This window comes from Etheostoma cragini, chromosome 7 (genome assembly GCF_013103735.1).
Source record: "Etheostoma cragini isolate CJK2018 chromosome 7, CSU_Ecrag_1.0, whole genome shotgun sequence".
Taxonomy (NCBI): domain Eukaryota; kingdom Metazoa; phylum Chordata; class Actinopteri; order Perciformes; family Percidae; genus Etheostoma; species Etheostoma cragini.
Genome location: NC_048413.1, coordinates 20,050,276 through 20,075,048, shown reverse-complemented (window position 1 = coordinate 20,075,048; position 24,773 = coordinate 20,050,276). Strand labels below are relative to the sequence as shown.

At 42.5% G+C, this 24,773-nt stretch overlaps 4 protein-coding genes across 7 annotated transcripts in view; 3 read left to right on the top strand and 1 right to left on the bottom strand.

The window, feature by feature from the left end:
* Positions 1-7,969, top strand: part of celsr3 (cadherin, EGF LAG seven-pass G-type receptor 3) — a 91,323-nt gene extending 83,354 nt beyond the window's left edge. For 2 of the 3 annotated variants that reach the window (XM_034876914.1, XM_034876913.1), the window contains 3 exons: positions 1,543-1,737; positions 3,552-4,602; positions 4,995-7,969. In XM_034876914.1, coding sequence (XP_034732805.1) covers positions 1,543-1,737; positions 3,552-4,602; positions 4,995-5,022 — 1,274 coding nt within the window. In that variant the 3' untranslated portion in view covers positions 5,023-7,969. The remainder of the gene's footprint in view (positions 1-1,542; positions 1,738-3,551; positions 4,603-4,994) is intronic. The other variant, XM_034876916.1, reaches the window with a different exon arrangement.
* Positions 7,970-9,214: 1,245 nt separating this feature from the next.
* LOC117947736 lies at positions 9,215-12,994 on the bottom strand. 2 transcript variants are annotated; one of them, XM_034876931.1, is made up of 6 exons: positions 12,724-12,994; positions 11,472-11,523; positions 11,115-11,284; positions 9,632-10,146; positions 9,377-9,524; positions 9,215-9,302 (listed from the first exon to the last, which is right to left on the bottom strand). In XM_034876931.1, the coding sequence occupies exons 1-4, from the start codon at positions 12,926-12,928 to the stop codon at positions 9,785-9,787; spliced, it is 789 nt and encodes a 262-aa protein (XP_034732822.1). In that variant the 5' UTR covers positions 12,929-12,994; the 3' UTR covers positions 9,215-9,302; positions 9,377-9,524; positions 9,632-9,784. The 2 variants fall into 2 exon arrangements, with proteins under 2 accessions (XP_034732822.1, XP_034732821.1); XM_034876930.1 differs by lacking the exon at positions 9,215-9,302 and having other exon boundaries at positions 9,318-9,524.
* Positions 12,995-13,484: 490 nt separating this feature from the next.
* Positions 13,485-19,826, top strand: wdr6 (WD repeat domain 6). The gene is made up of 7 exons (XM_034876917.1): positions 13,485-13,636; positions 13,862-13,965; positions 14,199-14,363; positions 14,735-17,606; positions 17,921-17,998; positions 18,347-18,463; positions 18,740-19,826. Exons 2-7 carry the CDS (start codon positions 13,896-13,898, stop codon positions 19,746-19,748), a joined length of 4,311 nt encoding a protein of 1,436 aa, XP_034732808.1. The 5' UTR covers positions 13,485-13,636; positions 13,862-13,895; the 3' UTR covers positions 19,749-19,826.
* Positions 19,827-21,324: 1,498 nt separating this feature from the next.
* Positions 21,325-24,773, top strand: part of LOC117947737 (formin-like protein 14) — a 5,190-nt gene continuing 1,741 nt past the window's right edge. Inside the window, exons 1-3 of the mRNA XM_034876932.1 lie at positions 21,325-22,131; positions 23,134-23,200; positions 24,074-24,436. Coding sequence (XP_034732823.1) covers positions 23,149-23,200; positions 24,074-24,436 — 415 coding nt within the window. The 5' untranslated portion in view covers positions 21,325-22,131; positions 23,134-23,148. The remainder of the gene's footprint in view (positions 22,132-23,133; positions 23,201-24,073; positions 24,437-24,773) is intronic.

Here is a 24,773-nt window from a genome sequence, read left to right as displayed (position 1 = left end):
AGGATCCAGATGGCCGGTACAGTCCAATCAATTCATCAGTGCAGTCAAACTAAAGGGCCGCAGCAGCTTTTTACTGAAAGGTCACAGTTCGAAGACTGCGGTCAAAGCATTAAAGCCCTCATTATCAGGAGAGCCGTCAACTGGCCAGTGTTAGAGGACTGTGCAAAGAACGTGCATTACTGAGTAAATGTTAACTAGAAAGCTGAAAAAGACAAAACAATAACAAGAAATGGATTTGCATAACCTTTTGTTGTTCCATGTTTTAAAAACATGTTAAAGAGAATGAAAACAACTCATAGAACTCTAATAATTAGAACAATATGTGGTTATCAAAGTAACCGCTTAACATTGATGGTGCAACGTCATGTATGTTATAGCTGTAATGAATAATGATTATTATTTAATTTCTTGATAGACAGAAATTATTCTGCAATAATTTTGATATTGGATTAATTGTCAAGTAATTTATCAAGCAAAAATATAATTGTAAATGTAATAGTTTTAGGGGACGATCTGGGAAAACAAGCAATGTGAACTTAGTTTGGGCTTACTATTTTTGGATTTTAATGATTGACTTTAATTGAAAGAAATCTTGACAGGTTGATAATGGAAGGAATCTTTAGTTACAGCCTTAATGACAACACTGATGAAATCTTGATAACGTGTGGGTGACCTAATACTTGGTAGTGTGATTTTACAAATGACACTTGGTTGGCCTAAAGCAGTGTTTCTCAAATAGGGGCATGTGTACCCCTAGTGGTACTTTGGAGTACTGCAGGGGGTATGTGAAAGTTTAGCAAAAATGCTAATTTAGAAATAATTCATGCCTAATTCCTAAAATAATTATACTGTGGTATTGAATGAATTAAGTGTTGGATTTAAAACATTTGATGTAGCATTTAAATGTTTTTGTTTAAAAAAAGGTTGTTATTTCGTGAACTTATCACTGCTAGGGCTGTGTTGTACCCCTTAATAGACTTTTTTTCCCTACCAAACATGTTTTGCGCTGGTCAACTGGTATTTAGCTTAAAAAAGCAATTCAAAGGGGGTACAATATTCAAGAAAGTTTGAGATTTGAGAAACACTGGCCTAAAGGGTTGATGTTGTCACAGAGCAAACTAACTAATAGTTAAACAGCACCATTGAGTGCTTTAGCCATTAAGACCATGAACCTTACTGGTTCATAGGGTATTTTTACTAGTCTGGTACATCCTCTACCAATATGTCTATTTTAATTAGCACTGGCTGGCTAATTTATAATGAACATATGCTATTTGTTTGTTGACATCTGCTGTTTTGTATACAGACATCTGTTTTGTGTTTGTTGGGATGCTCAGGCGGCTAAACAATTAAGCACACTGCTTGAAATTGAAAGGATAAATATGAGGCATGAGAACATATATGCAGCTTTTCATATCTTGTGTTAACTGAGATATCAAAAATCATTGGTCAATAGAGTCATGACCTGATGTGATAACATGGATCTTGTAATGAGGATTTAATGAGTAACTAGAAAGTATTAATTCTCCTTGTGTGTTACAGATCTGGATGGCAATGACCTTCTGTCCTACTGGCCAGCTTTAGAAGAGTGTGAGACACACAGCCTTCAGAAGTGGGGCTCAGAGCGCCCTCTGGGGTCAGATTACAGCAAGGACGCTGCCAACAACAACCAGCCTGACGCAGCGCTGACCAGTGGAGACGAGAATGGCCTCACCCAGCCACACAGGCACCGCAAGGGTGAGAGAAACACAAATACATATAATCTAAGGACACACTATTATTTGGGATTCACTTTTAATTAGTGCTGTCAGTTAAACCCATTATTAACGGTGGAAACGCAAACCCATTTCAACGGAGTCAAATTTTTTATTGCCAGACTAATGTTCTTCTTTTTTGCCTAGAAAATGTTGTAGTTTTTTTACACATGCTGTTGCAACAACTAGTAACGTTAGAAAAACTACAATACGCACCGGATCTAGCAAGACCGGAAACAAAACAACAGGCCCGCCGCGCACACTTGTTTGGGCTTGCAAGCCAGCCAAAGAGTACTAACGTTACGTTTTGAGTGGATGGCGAGATGTCGAAATGGGTGCCAATAAGATTCTGTATGGAAAGTTTAAATTTTAAAAGTTGCCAAATTGTTCCAGTTACAAGACCAAAAAGTGATCTGTGGGTTTTGTCGTTGTGAACTGGGCTAACATCGCAGCACATCCAGTCAGAAATATCATTCAATGGCCCAGCACACAGCGAATTCTCCGCCCCCTTGTCAAAGTGGCTGGCGTCTCCCTTAGAGATAGGGTGAGCAGCTGAGTCATCCGAGAGGAGCTCGGAGTAGAGCCGCTGCTCATTTGCGTCGAAAGGAGCCAGTTGAGGTGGTTCGGGCATCTGGTAAGGATGCCTCCTGGGCGCCTCCCTAGGGAGGTGTTCCAGGCACGTCCAGCTGGGAGGAGGCCTCGGGGAAGACCCAGGACTAGGTGGAGAGATTATATCTCCAACCTGGCCTGGGAACGCCTCGGGATCCCCCAGTCAGAGCTGGGTGATGTGGCTCGGGAAAGGGAAGTTTGGGGTCCCCTGCTGGAGCTGCTGCCCCCGCGACCCGATACCGGATAAGTGGATGAAGATGGATGGATGGTTTCTAATTTAAAAAAAAGAATTGCACAAAACAAGCCAATCCACTTTTCCATGTTAAGAAAAGCATTAAAATGAGAAAAAATAATGGGGCAAAAAGAAATCAAGGGACATTAATAGATAAAAATGTGTGAATAATTGACATTAACAGACATTAATGCAATTAATCTTGATTACATATTTTAATCGTTTGACAGCACTACTTTAAGTATTCTAATCTTTGGATTAGGATCTTTTGCCAAGAGAAAAATGGAGGAGATGTGAGGTGTGTGAGCAGCAGTGCTAGCATTGCTAGGTCACGTGACATGATGAGTACACAAATATCATTGCAGTTAAATCTGATTTTATTTTTTTTACTTCAACAATTCATGTTTTTTTTTGTTGATCACCTCATGCCCCGAGTTTTTTACCCACAAAATTCACCAAAGGGCTGGAATTAGCTGAATGGCCCTGATGCGTACAGAATGACTTCAACAACAATGGGACGCCTATAGCTTCAGTCAAGGTCTAAATCTGGTCCTAAAAGCATAGGTGACACTTTTTTGTGTACATAACAGTATGGATACTACATATAAAGTTTACATATGTACACACAAAGGGGCTCCACTCATGCAAAGACACACTGAGAGGGAGGTCCAAAGAAATGCAGGCAAAGTTGGAGATAATTCATTTTGCCTGGAGGCATGAGTGACATTTTAGTCATCCTATTAACAGATAATGCACATTCACACACACATCAAACACATATTTCTCTTCCACCTATGACTTCTTTCTCTTGTCATCCCCTTCTTTCCTCATGACAATTCATCTACCTCCTGCTTTTACATCCTCACCCTTAACCCTCTGTATCCCTCTGTACTTTTTACTCTCTTGTCCTGTCTCCCCCTCTAATGGAGCCTCACCTTCTTGTGTTCTTGTCTCAGGTATCCTGAAGAATCGTCTCGGTTGTCCCCCAGCACTCCAGGGTCTTTCCACCATGGGCCGGGTCCCCAGTGAGTTAAACTGGTACCGAACCTCTACTTTGGGTCACCGGGGTGTTCCTGCAGCCTCGTACGGTCGCATGTACTCTGCCACAGCTGGTGCCAGCGGAGGTTCCGGCTCTCTCTCTCAGCCTGCTTCCCGGTACTCTTCCAGGGAACACCTGGACTCGCTGTCTCGGAGGCAACTGTCCAGGGATCCACTTGGGAGGCAAACAGTAGGGGGTTCGAGGGACAGACTGGACTCCCGTGGTTCCAGGGACAACTTGGATCTCTTACCCAGGAGGAGAGAGCCGGGGCAGGGAGCAGGGCTCGGGGGCCTGGGTCTGGATCACCAGCGAGCCTCTTCATCCAGGGAGAACTTGACAGGATCCAGGGACAGACTGGACAACCACCACACTGGTAGCGTCCACGCCTCGAGGGAGGACTTGAGTGGAAACGGGGGAGCGGGACTGGAGGGATATCTCAGCAGCACAAGGTCGCAGCTGAACTCGCTACCTCGGCGGCAGGCCTCATCCCGCGAGCACCTAGCGGGGGCGCTGATGAGCAGTAGGTCAAGAGAGCAGCTGGAGACCAACGGAGGTGGAGCCCAGGCTCAGCCGTGTCGGGAGTGGCTTCGCACTCTGCCTCCCCGCCAGCCCTCGCACCCCGATCAACCTCCCTCCTCCTCCCCTCCTCCCCCAATCTCTGAGGAACCTCAGCATGAGCAGCTCCCAGCTCATGGCAGAGGACGACTGGACTCCGCACCTCCATGTAGGTACCCTGGACAGACTGTCCCCCAGGTTGCGGGTTCCAATCCAAACCCTCTGGGTCGACAACCATCCAGTGAACACCTGGATATTCTGTCCTCCATCCTGGCATCCTTTAGTTCCTCCGTTCTCACTCCTCCCCCCGCTGCCTCTAACCCTGGGCCTAATGGCTCCGCCCACGGGCCCTCCCTTTCTCCATCCCAGTCAGCCACCTCCCAGACCATATCTGAAGTCTCCCCTGACACCGAGTAAGTCCTGCTATGTTAATAAATCTTCCCTGACTAACCCTCCGCTCCTTTCCCTTTTCTATTTTACAGCAGCTCTATAGGGATCTTGTCCATTCTTCAACCCATCTCCTCACCTTTCTTATTGTTCTTTTCCTCTTTTCCATCTTTTTATCTCAACCATTCTCGGCTCCCTCTGTTCCACTTCCAACCTTTCAGCTTCTTAATCTTCTCGTCCACTGTGTCGGTTTTGTTTTGTCCCCCTCCTCTCTCTTTTTCCTTTTGCCTTTGACAGCTCATTATACAGTAGTTGTGCTCCAGTATATTGTCATCATTATGTGTAATTGAAATTACAATCAGTAGAGTGGTTGCTGTTTAAACAAATCTATGACTCGTTTTCCTTTCCTTCATCTCAGAGCCAACAGAAGTGAAGGACAGTCTTGATGACAGCCTCTATATCCCTTTATGCATTGTGACAGTACTTGGAAGACCAGGGATAAGTTCTAAGGTCATGTATGATCCTGAACTACTGGTGCACCCTGGGAAATTGGAGGACTAAAAGCAAACATGGGACAGAGGAAACACAGAGTTGGACAGACAGAGCACCCATAAGGATAAAAGAGTGCTCGTGGGCAGTTTGTACTGTATAAATGACATTTTTTTTTCAAGTCCCACCGCCTACAATGATCTGTGACGTTTCTTTGGACGATGAGTCAACCACCTCTACTACCTACAAACTGTTAAAGACAAAAACAAAATCCTCAGATTTCAAACGCAGAAGTCAGCTTGATCCAGACAACATCCGTCTAAAAGAAAAAGAACTGTATATGACATTTTTATACATTTTGTATCTTTTTCATTGGCGATGAAGAAGAAATCTCTTGTGATGTTTTCTTTTTTCTTTTCTATTTTATAATTGTGTCCGGTTTTGAGTGAGGGTGGTGCGAGTGCAGTCTTGTTCGTTGCCGAGGGAGATATTACCTAGCCTGGCCCTACCAGACTCTCGTATATTTGAAAATTGAGCAGAAATACGTAGGAGGGCGGAGCCAGGCTAGACATTACATTTTTAAAGACAAAAAAAAAAGAATCCCCAAATTTATTTTTCCGCAGAAACTTTTCCTCACAATCATCAACTCTGTGTACAACAACAGGGGTCTGGCGATATACACCTGTTGAGATTATCAAAGCCGCGACATGCGATTGAAGGGAAAATATCAAATTAGGGAGAAAGTGATTGTAAATAGAGGAAGGAGGAAGGGAGTATTATAAGAGAAGAGATTTGATGTAAGATGATGATTAAGAGAAATCAAGGTTCAGAGTTGGTGGTTTAACTTCTAAAGCTCAGTCATGCGTGTCATTGGCTCTTTCAGGAGATTGTGCTGTTTCGTGATCCACTGTAAATGACTGTGACGTTGTCATCTGTGTATCTTTGTGCCTGGGGCTGTCTGAACCAGACCATATCAGTCGAGTGATATTTCTAAGACCTGGCGGGTGAAGCTGTGTCACGTAACAACCGTTTAAAGACCCTCAAGGTATTTTGCTCTTTGATGCTGCACGACTCAACCTGCCTCGAGTGACACCGCAGGAACAGCCGAATCTCTCCGGCAGAAACCAGGAGACTGCTATGTAAAAGCTTCTCATACAGAGTTCTGTGTAAATCCAAGCCAAAGGGACAGCTGCTTAAAATCAGTGTGATACATTGTTCTCAACTTTTCTGTCATGAAAATGACTTGTGCAGGGTGTGAATGCTCTAGATGTAATTGACAGTTTTGTTTTAATCATGATGTCTTTTTTCATTTAATGAGTGTGCCATGAAAACAAGCCTAATTTGAAACATTGATTTTATTAATGAGGCCCTAGATCTCCGCTACGACATACTGTAACACAATGTGGTTGGCATTGGATGTAGCTGCATACTGTATAAGCAAGTAGGAGAGCAGATCAAAGGCCAAACTTCACGTCTTTGTGGGCTTAGATATTTGTTTGGAGACCTGAAAGCAGACTTGCAGTACATATTCAGCACGGTATCTATTGGGACATGTTAGCTCATATCTGTAGCACATGCATCTTTAATGCCAGACTTGTTTTTACTTGCTTGGCTGGGAACTCACTCCAGAATTTTCTTCAAATGTGAGAATCTTTTTCCAACAAGCTGTCAGATAAAGAGGTTCACACATCAGAACACATTAATACAGATTTGCTCTCATTGTTTAGACGGCTGTACAAAGAAGAGGTCTCTTGCCTGATCTGGATTGGCTTCTGCAGCACTGTACAAGTTTGCTGAGGAGGGATGTCAGTTGTGTCAGCGCTATAAGCCTCTAAGTGGTTTTGAGATGCAGGTCTTTCCATCAGCAGCTGCTCCTTTCTCACAGCTCACTGAGTTCAGACCTCAAGGTAACAACACAAATTAATTTGTAAGCAATGGAGACAAGAAGGCAATCTCCACCAGACTTTAGAAGGATTAAGGGATTGTGGCTAACAGAAATGTGTTTTTGTAATGAAAAAAATGTAGTGGATCTAAAAAAAATGGTAGCAAAATGAGGGTTCTGTGTATCAAAAATTCGGTTGTCCTTGAGCAAGGAGCACTGACAATCGAACAATACAGTATTTGTAATAACACTAGAACAGCAAGGTAGACAGTGGATAAAAAAACAAGAAGACACAATAAGCATAATGAAGTACAAAATTGGAAAAGGTTGGAACAAATTGGGTCAGAAACCGTGACTGTGTGCAAAATGTAACTGTAGGGAGAAGGGCTCGGGCGCTACTCATTGCAGAGGAAGAAAAAAAGCACGGAAATCCAGATAGTGGAAATAAAAACACATCTCACACCTCGCATATGCATATCTTCCTGCTCGGACTGCTGCTCTGTCATCCCCAGGAGGTGACAAGTGAACATATTTGTTATGTGTTAACAGTATTGCCAAGAAATGCTCCTCTTCTAGTCTTTTAAAGGGGTAGTACACCAAAAATATCTGCCTTTGATTCCTCCTCACTCTTTTCATTCAGCTGCTCATTTTTATTTTTCTCCAGATCTGTTTGTTCTTAACTGACAGTACTTGTAACTTGTACAGACATAAGATTTATTTTATTTATCGATAATTTATTGACATTGTACTAATTATTTACAGTATTTTGCCATTTTGAATGAGGTTGTTAAAGAAGCATGTGATTTTTTATTTTTTTTGTCCAATTGTTCCCTTTGTTCTGTTTCTCATAATCTGAGTCTCTCACTACAACCGATTAACAGATGTAGGACAAGAGGAGAGAGAGCAATGTAAAGATACAAATGTCTCCGTTTACAGTGCGATGAAGGACACTTTGCCTTTCAGCATTTGATTTGGTTTCCTTATCCAATCACGGAGGTTAAATGTGGAAAGATTTGAACAAACAAACCTGTGTAGGTGCATTTATCCTCCCCAGACAGAACGTCAACATATCTAAACTCAAAGTTGAATACTGGGTGTAAATAATGCAGATATGTCCTAAATCAAACCATATTTATAGATTCAAGGCTGAAGCGTCACATCCACAACATCCACAACATCAAGTCTTGAACTGTAAGGTGTGCTTTCATACCCAACAGTCAGCCGTCAGTGTCCAGCTTCAGGTCAATCTCCTTTGTCACACAAGTGAGAGGAGACAAAAAAAACGGAGTTGAGATTAAAATGTGCTCTGTTTAAAAAAAAAAAAAAAAGAAATGGGGAAGTGACCGAAAGAAAGAAACGGAGTGAGAGATAGTCGGGGAGAGTAGAAGGAGGGATGCGAGATTGTCTTTGCTTGTGTGTTAATGATGGGATGCCTTCTAACCCGCCGTCGTCAAGGGGACGGCGGCGGCATGGAAACAGCTGTTCCCGTTACCACGGAAACAAGAGAAATGTTGGACATTAAAAAAAAGAAGACATTCCTACACGGCTGTGTTTATATTTATTCTGCGTGTGCTGTTTCATATTCATGAGAACAGACATTTTCATGTGCAAAAAACTGAGCAGAAGAAACGTCCTGACAGAGGGACACGTTTTTCTGGAGGCCTCGCTCTCCGACATGTTTTGACTCAAAGTATTCTGTCACATTCCGAGACGTGGGAGATGTTCAGGTTCCACCTCTCAGCAAAAACAAGCACCAGCTGAGACAATATAACCAGTCCTTGAGTAAACTTTAGATTAATACCTGCAAAGGCTGAAACAAAAACTGATCAATGCTCCTGTCAGATTTGTAATAATATGACATAGTCGCAGCTCCATGAGACAGGTTTATATTAGTAAAATACAAAGCAATGTTTGCTGTAACACATAAGGGTGACAAAGATATTATTTATTTCTATATTTTGACGAGTTGGATATGAAGATCAGTAGCACTGTTGTCCCTTCAGTCAGCTTCGTTTAGCTGAAAGCAGGAGGAAACAGCTAGACCGCCTCTGTCCAGAGTTTAAAAACGTGCCTGCCTACCAGCACCTCTAAAGCTCCGAAATAGTTACAGCACACAACTATACTAACATAGCTGTTGATGCTTTTGTAGCAAATCCCTGCTGCCCAGTCCAGAAATTCAGCAGAGGCTGCCATTGCAGCTACATACTGTACTTTTGGCCACGTGTGTGTATTTGTCACCGGCCTGTAGTCATCTCCAACTCTGTAAGTACACATACTGATGTTAGTATGCAAAAGAAGCTATGCAAGTAAAATTATTAGATTGTCCATTTATGAACGAAATTTCTAATTCTACATCTGCAAATGTTATTCTCAATTCATTCTAAAAACTGCTGTTCTTCCTAGAGTCAGGCTACGGCCTTCGCAGACACTTTCAACCTCACATCATGTACGTTTGAATACAATGTGTCTTCACATTGTATTCAAACAGATTATTTGGATTTTGATCTCAACCCTTTTGCACGGTTCAGAGGCTTTTCTACAAGATGTTTATCTGCATCATAGCTTATCCATGTACTTCTGTAGGTCTATTAGTACCACATCTTTTACTTGGGATTTTCTTAAATGAAGAAGAGCTACATTTGTACTTTTGAATAGTCTGCAACCCAAGTTATCTCCCTCTTTGCGCAAGAATATCTAATTAAAAGCAACTATGAATCTTTTTTTGCATTGAAATACAAACCAATGTATAAAAATAATAGTAACAGTTCCATGGCATATAGACAAAAGAAATACAAGAATGAAACCAGCACTGATAAAATTACAATAGTTAAAACAGTTCATCCTGTCGGATCAGACGTTTTCTCCTCTTCATCACTGCTGCTGGAGGAAGATGGCGGCAGGTCCTCGCCCATCCTCTTTAGCTTGGCTTTGTAGTAAGCCTTCTTCATCCTGAAGGCCTTCTCCTTCTGCCGAGCTGCTCTCCTCTTCTCCTTCACCAGCTCCTGCTCCCACGCCAGCACCTTCATCCTGTTCTCCCACTCCAGGATCTTCATCTGCTGCTGCTGCTCCAGAGCTTCTACCCTCTGCTGCTGCTCCTGTCTCGACAGGTCTGCCGAGTAATGCTGAGTCGGGCTGCGAGTCGCGTCCTCCGCCTCGCCGCCTGTCAGCTGGAGACGCTGGTTGTTGAGCCGGTACCGGCCTGAAGTCAGAGTTAAGAAAGGTCAGCGAGGTGAACTCTGTGTCACTGAGTGCATTGGTCCAATTTCTATTACTAAATGCACTTAGCTGTTTCAATCAATACACCACTGCAGCAGCTGCTCCAGCTTGTGCACAGCCTCGTTTACAAAATAAGGAACTACTGGGCTTGACTAGTATCTAAAAATTAGGCCGAGGGACAGACATTTCTTATAAGTTTATCCATGTTCATGTTGTAAGCTTCTAGAAACGTGCCCACACATTAACTCAAATCCACACTACTTAAATAGATAAAGGTAGATTAAACAAATAATTCAATTACAATTGTTTATTCATCAGATTGTCAAATCAAAAGTTGTCTTTAAATTAGATTTGATTCAACTTTATTGTAATTGCACAAATACCAAGACAGTGAAATGCAGCGGGGGTAAATGATATTCCTTCCTCATTACTCTCAGTAATGGTAACCTAAACAATGACCCCATTGAGGTAAAGGTTATCATTCAGGTTTTCTAAATTAGAGTAATGTTTCAGGTTAATATATTAACTGTATTTCAGAACCAGATCCATATCACAATAAAAACATACACAAACACAAAAATACAAAATACAGAGCCTTCCACAATGTTCAGTGTCTAATGTACAGACATGTTCACCAATGGTTCCACAGCCAGGAAGAGAATCTGACAGAAGTGCAAACAGGGTCAGCCAAAACAGGGATTAAGTAATTTTCTGACTTAAATCTATACATCAGGTTACGTCAAACAGCAGAGCAGGTAGGTACCCCAACGCTGACAAACATATGGCTTGCACTGCAGCTTCTTGGAGCTCTCAGCAGGAGCTCCGTGCTGTCATTTTAAGCCACTATGAGTTAATACTGGAATATCACATGTAAACATTGGTTTACAAAGGTCAACATAGTGTATCTAGGCAACAAATGCTGTGGCAGCTTGCTGAGCTTTCTGTGGGTACCTGGTGCTGTGAAGTAAGCAGCAAATGTCACATCCTGTGGCTCGGCATTTTGGTAGGTGGAGTTTGTAGTGGGCCTCTGGTGCAGATTGGACCAGTCGCTGCCTGTTATTCTGTCCAAGGCGTCACGCTGGAGGCAGATGGCCACTTGCTCCTTGCTGTCTTCCGTCTGACACCGAGAGAACAAAGTGTGTTTTAAATGATAACGATGGTGAAGCATTTCTCATTTCTAGAATGAATGCTAGTATATTTACGTATTGTAACAAACTACACCAGGTTTATTTTAATGTTGTTCTTTGGTTTAAATTATGCCTCTAAAATTAATTAAAATGAAGATTTTTTTCAAAAATATTTACCTCTTTGACGCTGCCATTTATCTGCCCAGCAGCATTTATCAGCATTACACTGCCTGCTATTCAGAAAAATGGACAGAGAGACAGGGAGGTACTTCAGGTGAATGTGGTTCAGAAAAATGCAGAGAGCACCTCCCTCTGGTGAAGGCAGGTACAACATCACCTTTACTCAAAGCCTCAGACACACATGTATCCAAAGCACCTTCCAGCATCATGATGGGTTTGCAACCCACTCAACACCAATACAACTGCTCACACTGTAACTGATGAAGCATGATGGAACATGGCTAAATCTAGTTTGGGATGTACATTTTTACTTAATGAAGAAGTCAACAAAGTCAGCCCCAGATGTTTTGTCAGTTAAGTAGTTTCAGGTAAGGTTATGTAAAGACTATTTGGAGTAGTTAGAGATCTAACACTTTGATTATTTAATGTTTGTGTGTGTTTTGTTCAAGTACACAAAGAACACCTAAATACTTTGTAACTAGAAGATAAAGGAGAGCAACAAAGTTGTTAATTCAGAATAATGAAAATATAGATTTTTTTTAAATTTAGAAGACTGAACAGGTGCTGGCAGTCTTGATACTCATAGATATAATTTTTTATTTATTTTGTAATTAGGATGAATTTACCTATGACCAGAATTTGTACCTAACAAATACCTTAATGTTTCAATAGGGTACAAGTCATAGTAAATATTACAACAGATTTTGTGTTTATTGATGCATTTTCTTTCCCCAATTATGGGATAAAAAATAGTTTCCTTCTAACTTATATGAATACCTTAATTATAACACAACTATTATTACTACTACATCATAGTAAAAACAGTTAGGCTTAGGTTACATTACTTGCTCAAGGACACTTCAGCAGGCTGCAGATGTTAAACTACTACAGCTGCTCCTAGAAGTGTTGACTATTGTGTTTTTAAAGATCTAATAGTACAGTCTTACATTTCTGAGGAAGTTGATAAGGACCAGACGGTCAGAGGGGCCGTGACTGATCGCGTGGGACAGCTGTTTAAACCACAGACTGTATATTATTAACATACAGTCTGTGGTTTCAACACTGCACACGTCTAGACTGTTGTTGCCGATACGCCCACCAATAACAACAAAACAGCAACACTACCGCCAGCAATTAAACCAGCTGAGCAGACAGTGACGGTTAGTATCATACACATTCATAAAAAATGTTTGACATGTCTCTTTCACTCTTTTTTACACACTATTCTCGTTTTATAATTGAAGCTAATCTACCTTCCATTAGCTTGCGTACGGCTGTTTTGTGGCCAGCTCCCCCTGCGTGGCTGGTGAGGGCAGCCTCGCCCATGGTCTGAAGTTTGATTGATTTACAACAGGCCCTGCATCGGGCGAAGTGAATGTCTTGGACGTCCTTAACCAGCCAGTCCTTGTATATTGTCTTTGAGAGCCAGGAGTCCTGGAATTTACATTTTCCGGGCATAGTTTACCGGTGAAGTTAGCTGGACCCTAATATCTAACGGCCAGGCGGCAGGCTCAACCTGATCCCCTACCTTCTGATCCGTTCAATGTCAACTCGGAATACCTCTGGCATTCTGTATCACTGCGCATATTAATTTAAATTACGTATTGTTTACAAAACGATAGCCAATATCGGCAAAGCAACATTAATACATTGAGCTACTGCATTTAATTTTTCTATGATATTCTGAAATAACCAAACGTAGAAAGAAAGTGTATAGGCAGTCCAGTTGTATCTACTGGTGTAATATAGAAAAATAGTTAATGTCTAGATAAGTGTAATAACAAAAGTTTAAGACACCAACACACTTTAAAATACATCACCTATCAGTAAATACCATGGACCGTTAATATTAATGATTATACAGTCTATGATAAATAACAAAACATATGACTGATGCTTAAAAAAACATAGTTTACCAGAAAACATCTAAAGGCAGCAGTCAGTCACATGCGTCGCTTTCTCCAATACGAATACGGCCAACCTTTTTTCTAACCAATCAGCGTTCAGAAAGCCAGCATCGTACCCTGATTGGTTTAAACGATGCACGGCCGACGGAACCGGACTGAACAGAAACACATGGGTGCTAAATTGTGGACCGTGGATGCAAATAACGATATTTTAATCCAGAATTAAAACACATTTATGTTGCGTTTGAAGTGTTTTTTGGTAAGTAAATCATGTAGCGGTATTGGTATTGCCTTAGAAATGTCCCTTTCCTTAAGTCGTACACACCAAATAAAATGCTCCTGCTGTTAGCTTGTTTTGCTAACTGAGGGTTCATAACTTTTTATGTTTGAACATTAAGGTGCCAGTCAACCACGCTGACTGTTTTCCCTCTTTTCTCACTACCGTGTTTAAGCAGTGTGTGTTGTCATTTTTTATTTTTTTCAGGCAGTCATGATAATGTGTTATTAACCATTAAGAGATGGAGACAGCAGCCTTTGTAGCTCCAGTTACAGCTCTGGAGTTCCTTCAGGATGCATTTCTACTGACAGGTAGGGAACCATGTACAGAGTCAATATAGAACAGACATTTCTAGTGATGCACAAAAAGCATTTGAAAGAAAAATCACAGATTTTCTGGACCATTCTGCATTATTATTATAATTATTATGCATAGGTGATCACATGATTACATTTGACTATGGAGTGTGTAACTTCTCCTGCTTATTTTGAAAGAAGACTGATCACACAACTCATGGACCAAAATGTTCTGTTGTCCTTTCCAGGTGAGGGGCCAGTCTTGACAGTGTACAGTCTCCAACCTCACCCTAAAGCCCGTGCCTCACTGAGCGTGCTCCAGCGTGACAGAATCCATGGGATAAGACCGAGAAGTCTGACATCTGTCCCGGCACAGAGCTCTGCCATAGGAACATATGGGAAGAAGAAAGATGGTTAGCATGAGCAGCAGATGTTTGTTTTCACTGTTGTCATTGTTAGTTTTATTCTGTTGCGTTCAGGGAGGTTGTTTTATTTCTTCACTGCTGCTGGAATGTATAAAAACTAGCAGATTTGATTAAATCAGATGGACAGATAAGTCTTAGTTTTTGGTGGTGATCTGCCGGGATTCCATTAATTAATTAATGCTGATTCTAAATAATAAAGGGATATTATTTTTGGCTGATAGTTAAAGAACTGTCCAGTGTTGGTCAAGAATTGCACTCTAGTTTTTTTAGTTTTTTGTTTTTAGTTTTTTACAGAATTGTTTTTTATTTATTCACTCTCATCAATTTTCAAAATCCCCTCTTTTTCTGTCAATCCCCAGAACTGAGCTCCAACACTGAGTCTAAGTTCTATGACCTAGCCGTGTTTGGAGGCAAGGCTGTGAGGCTGGTGAGGCTCCATGTGAATCTCCAGGATGGCGAGCATCTGGACTTGGAGATTCTGGGTCCCCTAATGGAGCTACAGGACTGGGCTCTGGATGTCCGCTGGCTCTCTGGAGACAAACACTCAATGCTCTGTGTGGCTGTTGCTCACAATAGTGCTCTTCTCCTCGACCCCATTACAGGAAATACCCTGTTTCAGCGCTCATGTCTGGAGGGGTGTCTGCTGTACTCTGCACTCCTTTTGGTACATGATTCCTGGGCAGATACCATCTTGGTAGGGGGGACTGTTTTTAACCAACTGGTTCTCTGGAAGCCTGGAGGAGGAGAAGACAAAAGGAGCGGTTCTGAGCACAATGCTCCAGTTGAAAGACGTCTGCTGGGCCACAGCGGGGTCATTTTCAGCATCTCTTACCTTCAGGAGAGAGGATGGCTGGCTTCAGCCTCTGATGACCGCAGTGTAAGGGTTTGGGGTGTTGGTGCTTTAGGGGGCCCTGGGGGGAAATGTGGGGACCTGAACCCGGCTTGTTTAAGGGTCCTATATGGACACCAGGCTAGGGTATTCTCAGTGTGTCTCTCCCCAGGGAAAGTGTTCAGTGCTGGTGAAGACGGAGCGTGTTTAGTCTGGGACTGTGCTGGAGGTGGCAAGGTGGTTCGGACGTTAAAGGGACACCGAGCAGGAGGAGTCCGTGCACTCGCAGTCAGTGAGGAAACAGGAGATGAAGAGAGATGGGTGGCTACAGGAGGGGCAGATGGAGGGGTAAGGTTATGGAGGGTGGAAGGGGGCGAGGAGGGGACGGAGGGAATGGAGGAATCAGCTACAGAGAAGCTAACTGACCTGCAATTTCCTGGTCAAGGTTTGCCTAAAGTTGTTTGTATAGCAGGGGATACAAATGCAAGTTGGAGTCAGAATAAATTTGTAGTTTGCACTGACCAAGGAATAGTTTACCAATACAGCAATGGCCAGTGGGAGATGGTATGGCAAGGGACTCCTGCGTTTCAATCTTATTGTATCATGGAAACAATAAATGTTAGTGTGAAAGACTCATCAGCAAAAGTTAACTTGTGTGCTGTAGGAAACCTCAGCGGGTCCATACAGGTCTTCCCCATCTCTCATCCTCAGTGTGCGATTCTTCTCACAGGAGGATCAGGGAAAATCCATACTCTCATTTGGCAAGAGGCGAAAGAAGGCTTGTATTTGCTAGCATCAGGAGCTGAAGGACTTGCCTATCGCTGGTGTCTAGAAGTAGAATTAGATGAAGACTCTGCCTTGGCTCTCAGTGTAAACCACCTTCCTTCTTTCCTCCTTCCCTCCTGTGCCAAGCGCTGGCTGACAGCTGCAGTGTTTCTCCACTCTATGCCACAGGGATTGCTGTGGGTGTGTGGGGACAGGAGAGGGTCCTTGCTTTTGTTTCAGGATGGAGGAAAGCTGGAGCGGAAGATCGGAGATAACAAAAGGATGGGTGAAGGGTTGCTGACAGGCAGGAAAGAAACTGATAATGAAGGGGTTGAAGCTGAGGGAAATGGTAGCGGTGGAGACAGAAAAGGCAAAATGATGGAGGAGAGGGAAAGAAAAGAACTAGGTGACCTAACGCTGCACCCATTGAGCTGCCTGTTTGGGGTGCATGGGAAACAGGGTGTTACTTCAGTGTACGAATACCAAGGACTGCTCTACAGCACTGGCAGGGACGGCTGTGTGAGGGTCTTCAGAGTGCATCAAACAGCACCACAAAAATCTGAAGACCATAGTAATGGAAACGGTGTTGAAAACAAAGGTGGGCTTCAGCTGGAAGTTCTCAGAGTCCAACGGGCCTGCAAGGGAATGGAGTGGCTGGAGAGGGTTTTGATTCTTGAGCCTGACATTTCTGTGGGAGAGGAGGAGGAAGAGGATGAGGAGGAAGAGCTCGGAGAGGATTGTGAGAACCGCTACAAGACAAAGAAACCAAACTTGAAAGAAAAGCTGGACGTTACCGAGGAGAGAAAAGAGGATGGGAGCTTTGGAGGAGAAGAAGAAAAGACAGAGAAAGGGAGAAGAGAAGCCAGGTTTGCCATCATTGGCTTTCATGCTGTCCACTTCGTGGTTTGGGACCCGGTGAGGCAGGAGAGGCTGTTAGCGGTGCCTTGTGGTGGGGGGCATCGCTCTTGGAGTCTCTGGCCTTCCCACAAACGGATCTGGCCCGGATATGGAGCCCTGATCTTCATCAAGCAGGGGGCTGTCCTGGCTACACAACCCCCTGGAGGCGCCCCGAGCTGGGCTGGGAAGGCTGGAAGGACTGGAGGATGGGGTCTGAGAGAGGGCGTCCATGGGAGGGGGATCGGCTGTGTATGCAGGCTGGGGATGATACGGGGAATTGTGAATGAGATTCAAACTAACAGGACTAAAGGTTGGACTGAAACTGAAAGAAGGGATACACTCAAAGATGACAAAAAGGAGGTGGAGAGAGGGAAAGAGCTTTGGGAGATAGTGGTGACGGGAGGAGAGGACACTAGCTTAACCGTCCTGGCGATCCGTCCCAACTCTGGCAGTGTCAAAGTTCTCTCAGTTATTACTGACCACATCTCGAGCGTCCGGACAGTGACAGCAGTAACACGTCCAGAGGGAGGGAGTGAAAACCAGACGCAGTCTCTCTCTGCCTTGCTCGTGTCGGCTGGCGGGCGAGCTCAGATGCAGTGTTACCGGCTGTTAATTGGCTGGGACAGCCAGAGACTGATTCCCGCCTGCCAGGTCATCCAGGTGGCCAGTCACAGATTGGACCAGCAGTGGGAGAGGAGGCGGAACAGACACAAGACGGTGAAAATGGACCCAGAAACAAGGCAAGTGGATGGTTGTTGTCTGCACACATGTAAAGGGAATTCTATTCATATTTCTTTACAACTACCAAATGTAATGGTACTGCTTTTTTCTCTTGCCTTTCTTTTTGTCTTTTAGTTTAGTAAAGTATACATTCTCCAAAATATTTTTGAAGTCTGCTAATGAGGTATCATTATGGGAAAAATGTGCAATACGTGAACGCTAAAGAAAATCAGCTGCTGTACTATGTCAGTTAAAGCTAAATCTACCCACATATACTTTTTCTTTTAAATTGACTACTGAACCTGTCTTATCTGCTCTGTTTCTGTGTTTTCAGGTACATGTCTGTAGTGGCGGTGGATGAGAAGACAGACTGTGGTCTTTTGGCTCTGGCTTGTAGTGACGGAGCTCTCAGGTTGGTGTCCATCACAGCAAAATTAAGTTTTTACACATCTGAAAACCTCTTTCTCAGCAGCTGGAGAAAAAGTTAACATTCTCAAATGAGTATTTTCTTCAGGAAAGTAGTAGTTATAATGATTGTAACTGAAGGTCTTGAAAGGTGTTGTTACTTGGCAAAATATAGCTTAAGCGTGGCCAAAGATATTTACTCTCCACGTGTTTCGTCATGTCCTTTTGAGATGCTGTTTGCTCAATCTTTAATGCTGTTGTTGTTCATCTAATTTCATATTATAATACACCATTTGTCAATTTCTTCACGCTCTTCTTTTTGCTGTCTTCTGACCTGCTTTGCTGTCTTTTCCAGATTGTTCTCTGTCAGTGAAGTTAAGCGTCAAATTGATTTGTTGTGGGAGACGTATTACCACCAGCGCTGTGTGCTCAGTGTTGCCACTTGCAGCCTGGAGGATGGAAAAGGCAACAGGTGATCTGATGTTTGTTTGTGTTTTTTTTATTTCCTAAACCTGAAGCGGGTGAATGTTGGCTATATGTAGTCTTGCTTTGTAGTAACGCAGTAGACCTAACCACCTATTGATTTGAATACATTTTTTATTATTTTAAAGCACTGCCTTTTGGAAAGAGTAGTAACTGGCAGATCAGATATAGTAATACAATATTACGATCACAGCGGATTAGGTTTCAATCTGTGATGAAAATGTACATGAATGTATTAACTCCTCTTTCTCTCTTTCTCTCTTAGGTATAAGCTGCTGTTCAGTGCTGCAACAGATGGGAAAATTGCAGTGTGGGATTTGACTAATGCTTCTTCCTTTTCGACTGATTCTTCAAGCAGTGCTCCGACTCCACCAATCCCCTGCCTCAACATTCCCGCCCACCAGAGCGGCATCAACTCATTGGCTGTTTGGGCAGAGAAATTGGGACAGCAAGAGGGCGGTTGCCTGGTAACTGTTGCTAGCGGAGGAGATGATGGGCAGCTGACAGTGTCCACGATTAGGGTGCAGTACCATGAAGGACAGATTGGGGGCAGCAGAGGGTTTTCTCAGATTTCTGAGCCCCAGATTTCTCTGCACTCCCAGTTCCAACCCCCAAACCAGCTACATCTTCATCTCCAGTCCCAGTCCCACATCCTGCTGGCTCACGCAGCCCCTCTGACTTCCCTTAAGGTCCTGAGCCCAGGCCTTGTGGTCTCCACTTCTTCAGATCAGAGGGTTTGCTTGTGGAGGGTCAGCAGTACCGGTATCAGCCACATCGGGGCACTGTGCTCCCACGTTGCAGATGCTGCAGGACTCGCAGTGTGGGAAGGGGAGATGATAGAGGAGGAGGAAGGATATAAAAAGAGGAAAACAAGGTGTGAATCTGAGCAGGAGATTACAATTTGGAGAGGGAAAGGGAGTCAGACAGGGTTAAAAATGATGTGTAAGACAGCAGCACAGTTCAATAAGGATAAGGAAACAGCTGATGAGGCCAAGGAGAGTGGAGAATCTGTTGAAGCTGTGAGCCAGACGGGTGACCCCGTTTATCAAGCTGGTGATGAGAGGGGAGGTGAGGCAGCTGGTGAATGTGGAAATCCAACAGAGACAGACAGCATGGGTGAGGTGAACACTGAGACGAGTTCCAAGGTTTCCTGTGAGAGCAAGAAAAAGAGAGAAAACACAGGATGGGTGCTGGTCTGTGGCCAGGGCTTCCAGCTACTACGGGTCAGAAATACAGAAAAGAAGATTAAAGGAGAAGGTGAATCAAAGAGTTAAATCGTCTTTACAAAGTAAACACACGTGCAATCAAAAGATAGCAGTGGTCCAAACTCACTTTCTCATTTACACATTTTTTAAAAATGATTTATGAACTATTTGTAATTGTAGTGGACTCAGATGAAATTTACCTTGGTAATTACATTTTTAATAAAGTTTTATTCACTATCTTTCTTATTATTTATGGGCTATATTGCATTTATGCATGGCATTTAATGCTTATAGCAGCTCGGTATTGATTTAATAAAAAGCCAAAACAAAATAGTTTAAGCAGAAACAACAAACCTGTGTGAGGAGATTTAAAACCATTGATCTTGACTTTTTTTAAACTAAAGCCTATCATTAATTTCTGCTAGCCAAAATCGAGCATTTGAGTCTAGAATCTAGCTACGTTTTTGTTGAATTCTCAGAGGCATTTGGTTCTGATCAAGGAAAATTAAAATCGTCATGGCTATTCCATGACAACATTAAACCGTCTCTGATGTATTTGGGCCATCTGTGGCCTCCTTCAGGGAATAGCGCGACACTGCACAAAAATGGCTGAATTCACTGGCGTTAATAATACAGCATGTTATAGCTCAAACAGCCAGAAAATAAAGCTGTGTACTTGAATAGAGAGAGACTTAATTTTCAGAAAAAATGGCCAAAACAAATACCGCCTTTACTCATATCTTTACAATTTATAATATATTTTAATTTCTGAGTTTCCCTTGAGCAAAGCACTTTGCAGATTGTTATAGTGAATCACACATTCCCACAAAAAACAGTATCCTGGCCCCATGACAGATTTAACACAGGGAGATAATATGTGAGGGTAAACATGAGATAATGCAACATATACATACTATAAAAATTGAGTGCAATGTCTCAATCATTGCAGGGGTTAATTTGAGATTAATTATACACCGAGTGGGAGGAAGCTCAATCCTGATGAGTCCTGTGGAGCTGTGGTGCCCAACCTGGGAGTCTTCTCCTTCTATTTGTGAGGACCAATGCGAACGTTCACCTTGGAGTTTTGTCTGGTCCTTACTTCTTCAAAGACTGTTTGGGAGGAACTTGGTATACAAGATTGGCTAACAGTTAGAGTAAGAAAATATTTTTTTTCAGGAATATTAAGGATTACATTTTCATACACAAGTAAATCAAAAATGTGAACATGGAGTGTGTGATTTGTTGAAGGTGAGGGTTTATATAAATTTGCACACTTAATGTATACTGTTATCATTTGTGTATGTGTTTTAAATGCTAATTTAGTAGAATGTGTCGTGATATGAAATGTTAATACTGAAAGTTGATATGGGGCTGTACACAATTATTTGTGCGCGTGTGTGCATGGAGGGCAAGATGGGGTCAGATCACATGAAGGGGCCGACTGCAGGTATCCATGAATATTTTAATATTTTAGCCCTGTCAAATGGCCCATAGAGGATGCTTTCTACAGGGCCCAGAATGTTGTGCTACACCCGTGTGTGTGTGTGTGTGTGTGTGTGTGTGAGTGAGTGAGGTGGGGGGAAGGGTCAGATCCCATGAAGGGGCCGACTGCAGGTATCCATGAATATTTTAATATTTTAACCCTGTCTCACATTGCCTTTTGTCAAGTACCCATTTCACCACCTGCCACTCACAATGGAGAGAAAGAAGGAGGAAGAAGAAAAAGCTACTGTCACCTTCAAAATGAAGAAAATATGGTTAAAAGAGGGAATAGTGGATGCTCCCCCTTTGTCTTTGTTTCAAAGGATAAAAGGAAAAGGAGGGGGAGATAGCCAGAGCCAAAGTACCTGTGTAACCACCACTATCACTTACAAGGGAAAGAAAGGGGGAGAGAAAAGAGATGAGTGAGAGTGAAAGCACCAGTGCTGACGAGGTAAGGGTGAGGGCGGCGAGGAGGGGGGGAGACACAAATACAGAAGGCAGCTGCTGCAGTGAGTATCGCTGATGATGTTTGTTGGGTCACAGAAGAGAAAGTGGGAAAGTGTCGAGGCAGAAAAATGGAGAGAACTGACTGATTGATAAATGCGGGAATATAAGATGGAGACAGAGAGGAAGCAATCTCCAAGACAAGGATGTGTGTCTGGGATACATTTGATGTTTTAAGGGAAACGTGTTTTTAAAAGATGCTATATTCAGTCATATGCAGTCTTCAAAAAACGTGGAGAGGCAAAGTGACTTATGGAAGCCAGCTTGAGAAATCATCAGCGTCTGTAGTGATTAAGTGCTGGAAGGAAAATTGTCCCTGTGTGCTTATGACGACTCTTGAGTGTGAGTGCGTGAGAGTGAGTGTGTGTCTCTGAGGCTTGCTTTGCTTGACCCAGGAGAGCAAGGAATAAAACAAGTGGTCTGCTGTCAAAGTACTGAAGGAGTGACCATTCCACCTATCAAAGAGGTATGTACACACTCTCCCTCAGAGCTTTCCATCACTTCTTCTGACAAAATGCAATTCACTGTGTTAATTTGATGTCTTTTAACCTAACCCTCATTTTATACTCATTAACTTGGTATCAAAAATGTCTATCTTTTTAGATATTTTTTCTTAACATTTTCAGCAGGTTTAGTGGTACGACAGAGCACTGTCCTTTCGTCATATCCCATTTCAAACTGTCACTCACACTCTCAAAAGAGCTAAATGTTTTCTTGAGATCAAAGGGAAAAAATAGCTTTGAGGAAGATTGCATAGACTCTCAAGTGCATCATAAGTGTACCCTTTTGCTTTCTTGGTGCTTTAACCACATCACAAATTACTCACATTAAGAGCTAATTTCTCTGACAACTGATTTCAGTCCTATATCTTTGTTATAAGGGTATCTCTTATAAGAGTTCAACAACATTTGGTTGATGGTTAGGCCTAGGCATAGGTCAAGATACGTGATTAGGATTTATTAAAAAATAAAAATAAATAATGATTTGTTTTAACAAAGAGTGGATAATTAACAAGTCTGCAAACATGCAGGCTCTGTGAGGCTGCACTTATATACATAAATCTAAATGCTAATGTCTTCTTGCTAGCTATTTTTGTTTCAATTCCATGTTGAGATATTTAACTGGATAAGTGAAACTTTGACCTGCAGAGGTTCACCAAAGTCTGTAGGATCCGTCATCTAGGTACCTTGGATGCCTGTACAAAATGTCAAGGCAATCCATCATATGGTAGTCCAGATGTTTCCGTCTGGAGCACAGTGGTGGGCTGACCAACCGGACAACGTTACCATCCGTTGAGCCAAGCTGACGTCGTCATCCAAAATGAACGCCTGTTTGTATCGCAGTGTGTATGAACTGTGTCTGCTGTTTACTGGGTGGAAGATGGAAGAGCCGAACTGTAAACTGTAAATATATGTCTTACAACTATGAGCATGTCATTTGTGAAACAGTCATACTTATTTTTGCTCAGGCTCCCGGATTGGTTATGTCACGTGAACGGCTACCTCTGATTGGTTCATCTGGGAGTAAGACAACAGGTGATGATCCACTCATGACCCACCCTCTCTGCTAACAGAGGCTATTATGCTTCTTGAGCATGGAGTTATGAATATGCCTATTTTGAAGATAATTACAATTTTACAATGAAAATACATTGTAATACTGATAATACTGATGTTTTTGTAAACATAAGTTTCATTATTTGGGTCATGTTGAAAAGCGTTAGGTGCACAGGGAACTACAAATAAGGGGCTTTAACATAAATCAGATTCCCTCAACAAATGAAAATGTGGTTGGTTATGTGGGTATTATCACATTACTTATTACTTATTATATATATACTTATTAAACACAGTGGTCCTTAAGGCCAAAGGAACACCAAGACAAAAACAAATGTACAGTGATTTTTTTTATGGAAAACTTATGTGAATCAACGTGTTTCACCCTAATGGCCTTGCAAAAAAAACAAAACGTATTAACTATTTAATACAGTAGTTTATTCTTCTCTTTTGTTGTTGCTGGCTTTAAATATCTAGCACCTGTTTCAGAGGGCTTATGCAGATTGCCTATGCAGCTTTCTGTTTCAAAACAAATAACTTTGGAACAGATAAATTTTAGAAACAAGCCAATAACTCTTCTTGTTGAAGGATCTGTTTATTTGACATAAATACATTTCATTATTTCATCACATTTTCCAAAGATGGTGCTGCTGTTTTTGTAAAATGTCACATTAACATACTGTAAACTTGTGTTATCAGCTTAAACTATGAAGTGGGTTTGCAATAGAGAAGCACATGTAATCCTCCTAGCTGCAATATTGATCCAACACATGTTTATGTTTTAAGACAGACCAATGCAGTTAACAGTTAATCCACAAACAACACCACCTTTTATCTTTTTATTTTTTCCAGCCAAGCTGCCTTTCACCTCCTCTGCACTCCAGCGCCCCCATCAGGCTAATCACCGGAAACGCAGCCAGCAACAGACATCGTCATCCTCCTCTCACCCTCATCCAGTGCCTTCTTCCATCTTCGTCTCAGATACTACCATGACACCTTGGGGAGGCCTGGTTCTTTCTGAATCCTCTTTTACCTCAATCCCCCTGCCACCCCCTCCACGGCCCCCTCCCCTTCCACCTCACCCTCCTCCAGCCCCTCAGCCCACGCCTATCAGTCCTTATGGTGGGAGACAGAACGAAGACGAGGACGGTTCAAGTTCAAGTTTTAACTCTGAGGCTCCATCTCCACCTGGTGTGGTCCCACAGGACAGAGTGGGTATGTCTGGAACATGCTGGCTCACTACCACACTGTCATGACTTACTGGGACACTTTAATAGAACAGAGACATTGCTAATGTTATAGTAACAACTGTGATTTTCCTACTATGACATTTCAAAATGTATTCTAAACCCAATTAATGCTTGGCTGTAATCTGAAAAACAACATACCATTAAAACAAGTTAAGGGCCCTACTTATCCACACAGGTGTTTTCAGTCAGATTGATTAGGCTTTTGCCCAGATTGAAGTTGGGTGGAGCTACAGTGGGTACGGAAAGTATTCAGACCCCTTTAAATTTTTCACTCTTTGTTTCATTGCAGCCTTTTTCCAAAA